The following is a 9,699-nucleotide window of genomic DNA, read 5'->3' as shown; positions in this document are numbered from 1 at the left end:
AACGCGTTGCCGCCCCAACACAACCCCTCCACAAAAAAAAGCCACAACCTGTTACAAGGCATTTGGGAGTTGGCAAACCCTGAGTTAACTCTAGCAGGCGAGGACAGGCTGCCCTGCGAAGGGGCCGAGCGCTGCCGCTGCCCGGGCCCCGCAGGTTTCCCCCAGGCGAGCGGCAGCCCTGAGGCGCGATGCGAGGTCGAGCTGTTACCAGCCCAGGGTCAGCCAAACTCTGAGAACATGATCCAACGCTCCCTGGGACCTACAGCTTTTCCACCAACTTAATGAAGCTGGGAACTGGGGGCGGGGAAATTACGAGTAAGCTTAACTTTACGTCGGATTTAACTGCCTGGAAGTACCTCCTTTGTGCAATTTTTTAAAGGATGTGCACTTGAAGCACTTTTTTTCCCCTACTGTGTTAGTCAAACCCAAGCTAAATAATAATAGATACATAATACAATAAACTTGTGTATGGCTTCAGAGTTTTTTTCATTAGTTTTCTGTATAATCATTGCTTTTGAAAACAATTATTCTCATCATAAAAAAAAACAGAGAGGAAAAAAAAAAGGTACGTGAAGTATGTTTGTGAATTCAGGAGTCTGTGGGAAGTTAATTTCTTGCCAAAGGTTATCCGCATGCTAATCCTATTGATGGCAAAAGCAGAAGTGCAATTTCTTTTTGTGGTACTAACATCAGGTGTGATGTTATTTAGTAATTTACTCTGGTGTGGTTAGGGATCCGAGCTAGTGCCTGCTTATTGCTATGAGCGGCATCGTGCACCCTGGGTATCCCCACTTGCATGATAGCTTTAACTCTGCATTTGCCATCTTCTCACAAGGATGAGAGTTAAAGAGATGCTTCTAAAGAATGTACATTTTTAAATTACTTGCACTAGTCATTTGCTCTGGCGGTATGGATCATATTGCTTTGCTGCACAGTGCACTGATGGCACTCACGTCCCCTGCAGCTACCTGCCTCCAGCCGTGCTGTTGTCCCATCCAAGCTCCCAGCACTTCGGTACCTACCAGCAGTTGATAGGCAAGCGCTTTCTCACAACTTTAAATCTTTAAGAGAAATGAGGCTATTGTCACTTGGGCTGGGAAACTCTACAATCTGCTCTAGGCAAAGGTCTATAACTGTAAAAAGAAATATAAATGAATACATTTTACATGAATACATGGTACATTAACACAAAATTTATTATTCCCTGAAGCCCAATTTAATATCCCATCCTAAATTACTATTCCATAATATTAATTTTCCTCTGTTCCTATGATCTATCTTTTTGCTTTCTCACATCTCAAGAATTCAATTACTTTTAAAAATATGAGTCTTTGGGGTTTTTTTTACAAGCCTGCCTGAATTCAAAAGCATTGGGAAAGCTGAAAGATAACATAAATATGAGATTTTTTTCTTCTCAGGCCTCTTCTCCACAGCTTTGAACAATAACAGTCTAACCAAAACCTCCAGAGATCTTCCAGTCTGAAGATCTGATCTAGGACTTCTCTGCCTTAACCTGCCACTCATGTTTCCCTCCTAATTAGATCTATACCAGCATTGCAGATTTGCCCAGCCAGGGGAACATGTACAAATCTACGTGTGGAATTGTTTTAAACTATCAGAAAATCAAAGTGCCACAGAAATCTCCTTTTTAAAAAATGACTGCCAAAAGATGTGCATTTTTCCGTGCAACATCTGACAAGGGAATAAAGGAAGTAAACTATCAGAGCAAGAAAAAAATGCTTTAAAAATAGAAGGATATGACAGCCCATGCCAAAGACTTAGTATCATCTTAAGGTCTCCCGCAAGCTCTCCTGTTCACAGCAAGGAGACTGCATCGCAGCGAGAGGCAGGTGCAAGCTCTCAGTCCCCCAGGCAGCAGAAAGGCTGCACCTGTGTGGAGCCTGCACCAGGTCCTATATAATCCTCCTTGGGCAGCCAAAGAGCAAGCTTGTGGTGGCAGTGGGAAGGTGGGAATGTTTGTGGAGCAGCAGTGCTTGAGCACCCCAAGGATGTGGTGAGTGAGTGAGAGAGGATGGGATGGGATGGGGAGCTGGGTCCTTTCCTTGGTGCTCTCTCATTTGGTACTGTTCTTCTTGCAGGTTGCTGCTCCTGTTTGGCCTTTTGCTGCCCTTAGCCTCTTGTGCTGATGGCCTGGGGGATCAGGATCTCTTGGGTAATGAGGTCCCTCTCTGCTGATAGTGGTGTGGATGTGGGCTTTAGGTTTGCTTGGAGCTGCTTCCCTTTGCCTCGGTGTGATAAGGTGTCTCTGAAGCAGGGCTGGCTAGCTGGAGGGCTTGCAGGGTGTGTGCCTCCAGGAGGGTGATGGTGGAGCTGACTGTGGTCTTCCCTCTGCAGAGAGTGTGACCTGTCACAGGGATGGGATGGAAGTTGAGTTTTCCAGAGAGCTTGGTAACTACTCCTGGCACGTGTGTGTTGTGGGTAGGTATTGCTACTGGCCTGCTTGGTCCTTTCTTCTGTAGCTTGAAAGTAGATGCCTGCCTGCAGGGCTAATCTTCCACCTTCTCCCTAGATGTGAGTGGTGAGGAGATGGTGTCCTGTGACCACACTGTGGACTATGAGAGGCTGTTGCTCAGTGTCCTGTTCGTCAACTGCACTAGCCTGGAGGTAAAGGGGTCTCCATTCTGGGAAGGTGCTGTGATGGAGTGTTTTTCCTGGTCAGGACTGGGTTTAATTGGGTTTCTAGCTCTAACTTTCTTCAAGAGTGGAAATGCCTAAACAATTCCATAAGAGCAGTTCATGCCAAAAGTAGTTTTAAAAACAAATAAAGCAAAAAAAAAACCCAAACAGTTACCTTAATACTTGTTCTTTCAACTGTGGATTAAACCCCCTCAGACACTGCCATAAATGTTGTGTTCTCCTGTAAAGGAGTTGAGAGCTATGTTAGATAATGTCTTGTAGCAAAGTGGGCCAGGTCCAAGAGTTTCGTAGCTCTACTTTATTTACACTATATGTGTACTGATAGAGCAATTAACAATTATGTTATTCATAGCTATTGAGGTAGAGTAGTAAGTGGGAGACCAACCCAAACTAGCCCCCAAAACAGAGGATTTGCTGGTATCAGTTGCTTTTAGGCATTTGAAATACCACAAGACTCTTGGTTTTGGCATTTATTAACTTGCTTCTTGAACAGCTGACTCTCTGGCACTACTGCCTGCCAGTCCTTGAAGGCTTTCTTCTTGACTCCTGCAGTTTTCTTGGTACCTTCTGCTCTTCAACCTAGTCTTGTTACCTTATGCTTTCTTATAGAACCTATGCTTTTCCGTAAGGTTCTAAAATGACAGTTCATTGTGTTCTTGCACTGGTACCAATACCTACAACAACTCTGGAGTTACAGTTTATACTCAAAGGCTTCTAGTTGTCCTCATGCTGCAGCGAGTACTGCTGCCTCTTTCTAATTAATATCTTTCTTCTATAGCACGGTCAGCACCAGCTAAGGTTGAAGCTGATGGTGAACGGCACAATGGGAGAGGAGAAGAATGTAACCTACAGCACTCACTGCAATACTGCTCATGCAGATGAAATCACTATTCCTTTCTTTGCTGGTGCAACAAACTGTACAAAAGACTTCATGGCAGTAAGTAGAGGAACAGGAGTGCTATAGATCCTGCTTAGAGGCTTGCAAGGTGGGATGGCTGTCTCCTGGAACTGCATGGCTTGGATCATCTGCAGAAAGATGGGGAAAGCTCCAGCCAGTTTCCAGGAGGTCTGTTTGCTGCATGTTCATCTTGGCATGACCAAGCTCTTTAAAGATCTAGTTTGCAAATGGTTATTAATGATGTACATGGTCTGGCTCCAGCCCTATTGCAGGGGAAACTGGGATGCTGGTGCCAGCTGCCTGCTTTGGAAAACTATAGTGGGGGTTTTTCTTAGAAAGTTGTAGGGTTGTGACCACTGTCTGTTAAACCACAGATTTAAGCCCTGTGCTCTGTTCCAGGTTACTTTCCCAAGACTCATTCCGAGCTTCAGTGATGAGCATATGGTATGTGCCTTCTGTCTTGGAAAGGGAGGGCGTGGAAGTAGGTTTTGGATCTAAATTGAGTCTGATGTCTCCAAGCTGGAGTAGTTCTCTCTTCTGGGGTAACTGTATCTTGTTGGGAAGCTTAATCCTATACTATCAATATAGGGAGCTTGAAAAAACCCGCAAGGGTGAAGAACTAAATGCCTTGCTGCTTCTGTGTGGCTATGCCTTCCTTTCCCAAGGAAGAATCTTCTGCTTTGCAGGTTCCAGCAACTCCAATGACCTGGACTCTGTCAATTGATGATGGAACTAGAATACATCAGCTGAGCCTTGGGCAAGCCATGCAGCAAGGCTATAACTTGCTAGCTGATGGCCACAACCTGATCTTTCAAGTGGCCTTTACTGCCACTGGAGTTGTTTCCTACAAGGTAGGCGAACAAAGAATTGGCACTGAGGACATAGTGCTGCCTTAACAGAAGCTAGGTATCTCCCTCATGTAGACCTGTGGAAACCTGTGAACTGCCCAGCCCTATAAAATGGGGAAGCATGGTGTGCACCCCAGCAGCACAGCTGATGGGCATCTATGTAAGTGGGATCCTAACTGTAGGCTGTCCTGTGAACATCTGACTGGCAGTCTCATGACCAGGTCCTTTTTGAAAAGGTGTTGAGATGGGAAGAAACTGCTGTTGTAAACATGAATAGCAGCAGTCCCGAACCAGACATAATATGTGGCCCTGCAGCGTTGGTCTTATGATGGGTCATGAGCTGAGAACTCTCTAATAGACTTCTCTTCTTTGTCAGCACAATGATAAGGTGCTCTACACTGTGGCACTCAAGCTCATGTATGGCCCTCCTGAACATAGACTGACTGTGGAGTCAAGAATGCTTTGTGCACCAGGTAATGCATGGAGAAAGTCAGAACCTGGCCTGCTTCTGCCCTGAGGAAACTGGTGTTACATTTAACAAAGATAATGTTGTTGCAGGTCCAGCAGTCTGTAATGCAACACACATGACTGTTACCATCCCAGCCTTCCCAGGGACCCTTATGGCTGTGGGTGTAGAGGGTAAGACCATCCCCATGGACCAGCTTCAGGAAAATGGGATTGCTCTGGACACAAAGAGAGGGGTCAAGCTGCATATGAGCAGGGGAGTCCTGAAGTCCAGGGTGAGTTCTGATCCTCAAGACACAGAAGTTGGTGTGATCACAACTCCCTGGTTCTTGCTGAGAACCAGCTCACAGTAGCTTTGACCTTGACTAAGCACCTATCAAGTCAGCTGTGTGCCCTGTGGCTGGCTGAGGGTAGTTGGGAATAAGATGAATGCAAACTGACTTTATAATAGATAGGCATCACTCAAAGGTAACTTGGGATTCATGAAGTCTCTTGGCAAAAACAGCTGGAGGTGAAAATATTCCTCTTGGAGTGGGTTGGTATTTGGCATGCCTGGAGCAATGCAAATTAACAAACCAGCTGAGTGTGAAGAGCACCATTGCCCCAGAGCAAGTGGAAAAACTTTAACACATGCATGTATTAAAATGAGCTCTTCTAGTTATGCTCCAGGAGAGTAACTCTTGTCTTTCAGCTGCATGGGGAGAGCTGCTCAGGACTTCAGTCCTACGTGTCTTCTTTGAAACTGGCTTTTCACTTCCATGGGGAGACTGTGGCAATGGTGATGCATCCAGAGTGCCCCTGTGACCAGCACACACCGATAGGTAAGTGACTGGCTTCTGCATCAGACTTGGCCCGTGTGCTGCTCAGATGGTGAACCTTCGGTGCGACTTGTTTGTGAACCAGTCCTTCACAGGGAAGTGTATCTCCAGCCAGAATACAACAGCTCTTGACAGACTGAGCTGTCAATGACTGGCATGATAAGTTCTGTAAACCTCTGTTGCAGCTGCTGTGTGCACCCAGGATGGGTACATGGATTTTGAAGTCCTTGCTGACAGTACTACACCACCGCTAGACTTGGATACACTTAGGCTCAGAGATCCTGCATGCCAGCCAGCCTTTAAACCTTCTTTGAATGGCAGGGTTTGGTTTCATGTCCCACTGAATGGATGTGGGACCAGGTATTGGGTAAGTGTGTAGCCGGGATTGATGGAAGGGCTTCATGCATTGGGAATGCCCTCACTAATACTGTTATTTCTCTGCAGTTTGATGGGGAGAAGATTGTTTATGAGAATGAGGTGAGGGCATTATGGGCAGACCTTCCACTGCGCGGGATCTCAAGGGACAGTGAACTCAGGTGTGTCTGGAAAGCTCTTTGGGTAATACTTAGTCCTGGATATCCTATATATGAATGTAAGACTTACCTGTGCCTTTGTTGTTACAGGCTAACAGTCCTGTGTTCCTTCAGCAACGGTGATGCCTCCCTCACTATAAAAGTAGACAACCTTCCTCCTCTGGCTTCTTCAATGAACCAAGGTCCCATCTCTTTAGTCCTTCTAAGCTACCCAGGTAAAGCTGACTCTGGGCTCAGGTGGCTGGGAAGCAACTGAGCTTGTGGGGGGGAGGATGTATGAGTGAAGTGTTCTGGTTCATGGGCTTCTAATGACCTGATGTGCTTCCTTCCCTCCCACCCATGCTTCTTGAGGCAGATGCCTTAAATCTGTGACTCTAGGACAAACTTGCAGCTGGTGGACCAGCTGCTGTTGAAGGCTGGAGTTTCTTCAGGACTGTTTTTGTACATTGACTTACCTAACAAGGCTTTGGTTTTTGCAGAGGACTCATACAGGCAGCCATACCGTGATGATCAGTACCCAATAGTAAGGTACCTACGGCAGCCCATCTTCCTGGAAGTTCAGGTCCTGAACCGCAATGATCCCAACCTCCATTTAGTATTAGATGACTGTTGGGCAACAGCTTCACAAGATCCAAGTTCACTTCCCCAGTGGAATATTGTTGTCGATGGGTGAGTGTCCTGCCAGAGTGTCCTGTCCTTCTGGCAGTGCATGGGAGGATTCCCTAGTTCCCCTGCCCCTCCCTTGGGAACGGAGCCCCAGGTACAAGGGCATCACCTCAGGTGGCCTTCAAGGTACCTTGGTGGTGCTGTCCTGGTATGCTGGAACTTGTAGGAGGATGTTGGGACCTCTACCTCAAACTCTAGCTTGCTGCTTTTTAAAAAAAAAAAAAACCAAACAAAACCACCACCACCCCCAAACAAACCACTGATCTCCTCTCCACCCTGCTGTCCTGACTTGCTGCTTCTTACCCATTGGCAGGTGTGAGTATGACCTGGACAGCTACAGGACTGTGTTTCATCCTGTGGGGCATGGCGTCAGCTATGCTAACTATCGCCAAAGACTGGAAGTGAAGACTTTTGCCTTTGTCTCTGGTGACAAAGCCCTCCCTGGACTGGTAGGTGGCATTTGCTGCCTTAGAGCAGTAAGTAGGAGCAGTTATTGCCTCAATGAATGGACCTCTTATTCTCTGTCCTAGGTATACTTCCATTGCAGTGTCCTGATCTGTGACCGTTTTCAACCAGACTCCCCTCTGTGTATGACAAGATGCCCTAAGCCATCTAGAAGAAAGCGAGGTAATGTCTGAGCAGATGTTAGCTTGTACTGATCCAAGATAACCCACTGTGCTATGGGGTTCACCTCTACGTTACTGTTGTAGAGAGTGGGATGCCAGGAGCGAACTCTGCAGTGGTGAGCTTGCGGGGTCCTGTCCTCCTCGTGCCAGAAGAATGGTCTGCAACCCAAGGTACTAAGCAAGTGTGGTGCTAATGTATGTTGCTTAGGTTAAGTGAAGAGCTGTCTCCACAAACTGTGTCTTCCTTCTTGCTTTGTAGGGAGCACACTCGTGAGCAAGGAAGCATGGGCTGGCATTATGATGACTGCCGTTGGCATTCTCTCTCTGGTGGCCATAATGCTACTATTTTTGGCTTTCCTTAAATGCATAAAGAGAAGAGCATTCCTGGTAAATGTGGTATGTTAGTGTTTTTTACGAATAAACTTGGATTGCAAAAGTCTTCTGGATGAGTTGTGTAGCTCTGGAGTTGTTGCTGTATAGCATTCAAAGAACTGGACTGGATGAAGATGGATGTCTGACTTGCTGAGCAGTGGCACTGCTCTCAATGTCTCTGGTCAAAGTGCTGTATCTGAAACTAGAACTGAAGCTTTTAAAAGCTCAAGCTTCTTGGGTAAGACTCAAGGGGCAATAGCAGCTTCCCCTGTACTGGATGGTCTCCTTGCCTCCCTAGTTCACATATGGGGTGACTGACAGGGTACTGCTTCATTTCCTCTGACACTGTGAGAACTGGCTCCTTAAGATTTCACAGAGTTCTCCTGCCCTTCCCTAGGAATGTAGAAAAGGACTTAACTGGAGAAAAATATTACTTTAAGGCAAAGCAGTGCTCCTTAACTGTGCAGTTAACTTGCAGTGTTTATGTTTAATGTTGGTAATTCAGTATCATTAAGACCCTTTACAGCAGTAACCAAATATTCAATATAAATTTACTACTAGCTTAGCTGGGGCTATATGAAAACAAGCAGTGTTTCATGGCACCTATTCTGCAGAATCAAAGACCAGCTGTGAATTGCACTTCATGCTAGTCATCTAGATTACAAAAAATCTAGATTCAATCTTGGGTGAACATAAGACTGTAATAAGGGCAAATGGTAGCTGCTCAGTGAATGTTTTGCGGCACTTAAGTAAAAGTACACTGAGATGCATGTTCCAGGTAGTAGCTTCACTCTCTAATTCCTGAAGATCGGTCTGTGCAGCGGTACCCAATGCTACATTGCTTTTCAAGGTGTAAGTAAAGTTGGTCATAATTTCACTTGGTTCTGGCTTGTCACAATCAAGTATCTGCTTGGCAGGGGTGGGCAGTGCACTATGTAAGCTATAGCCTGCAACCAGCCTTAAGCTTACTGCTAGTGGAGGTGGAAATGTATCAACTGGCTATAAAAGACAAGCAAATCTCTTGCTGAGTCTTTTGAAGACCAAGACAGCAGCTGTGTTAGTGAGTGATGTCTGTTTGTTAAGGTTTCTAGGCTTAAACTTCAATGTGCATGGCTCTGTTGCTGTGTTTTCCAGCTGAAAACCTGTTTAGGAAGTGCCCGCTGGCTCGGGCTGGTGTGCTCTACCCCACGGGGCCTTGGAGACCTTTAGTCGCCTGAAACGCAAACTCAGTTTCAATGTATAAAATGAACTTTCACATAAGGGAAACTTGAGGGCAACACTGAAGTGGTTACAGAGGACTTGGCTGGTAGAGAATATGCTGTGTTAGCTGTATAGCTTTAGGTATGCTGCTTCCAAAAATAGCAAGATGCTTTGAAGTGGAGATGTTTCTTATTTGGTTTCATGCCTCACTACTTGGGGGGGAGGACTAAATGTGATTGAATAAGCTGTCCTAGAATAACTTAAATTTATGTGCTTGTATCTCTAGAACTAGAAAGACTATACAAAAGTAGCTCCTTAATTTGCTTGTTTTGCGTCTTTGAACTGGTTTCAATGTTCGAGCTCTGTTCCTAAGGAGCTGAAGACTGTGCAATACAGCTTTTAAGTTCACTGGCTGATTTTTTTTTTAACTACGCTTGAGTTAAAGATCACAAGCTTCTTGAGGCTGAATGAAGCTCAGCAGTGGCATGTTAAACCCCTGGCTGTTTGGCTGTGGTCTGAGGCTGCCCTTTGGATTAAAAGCCCTCTTCTCCTTTGCTGTGGCATCAATGTTGAGCACAGCTGCCCTTCCCGCTGGCCACGCTTGCCTTGTGCTAG

General features: G+C 45.9%; 1 protein-coding gene across 1 annotated transcript; it reads left to right on the top strand.

The window, feature by feature from the left end:
* The first annotated feature begins 188 nt into the window (after positions 1 to 188).
* Positions 189 to 9,093, top strand: ZP2 (zona pellucida glycoprotein 2 (sperm receptor)). Its single transcript, XM_009584924.1, has 19 exons — positions 189 to 217; positions 2,100 to 2,173; positions 2,356 to 2,439; positions 2,531 to 2,625; positions 3,437 to 3,595; positions 3,956 to 4,000; positions 4,243 to 4,407; positions 4,781 to 4,877; positions 4,963 to 5,144; positions 5,561 to 5,690; positions 5,873 to 6,054; positions 6,132 to 6,223; positions 6,311 to 6,435; positions 6,700 to 6,889; positions 7,200 to 7,335; positions 7,417 to 7,513; positions 7,597 to 7,683; positions 7,772 to 7,908; positions 9,019 to 9,093. Exons 1-19 carry the CDS (start codon positions 189 to 191, stop codon positions 9,091 to 9,093), a joined length of 2,181 nt encoding a protein of 726 aa, XP_009583219.1.
* The last annotated feature ends 606 nt before the right edge of the window (positions 9,094 to 9,699 follow it).

Source organism: Fulmarus glacialis, unplaced genomic scaffold (genome assembly GCF_000690835.1).
Source record: "Fulmarus glacialis isolate BGI_N327 unplaced genomic scaffold, ASM69083v1 scaffold6379, whole genome shotgun sequence".
NCBI lineage: Eukaryota > Metazoa > Chordata > Aves > Procellariiformes > Procellariidae > Fulmarus > Fulmarus glacialis.
This window is presented reverse-complemented; position numbering and strand designations above follow the sequence as displayed.

Excerpts from the sequence above, each read along its gene's own strand:
- ZP2 (XM_009584924.1), top strand. The coding sequence starts at position 189 with ATGCGAGGTCGAGCTGTTACCAGCCCAGG. Across the intron at positions 6,436-6,699 it reads AGTCCTTCTAAGCTACCCAG|AGGACTCATACAGGCAGCCA; the intron begins GTAAAGCTGACT and ends TGGTTTTTGCAG. Across the intron at positions 7,909-9,018 it reads GAGCATTCCTGGTAAATGTG|CTGAAAACCTGTTTAGGAAG; the intron begins GTATGTTAGTGT and ends TGTGTTTTCCAG.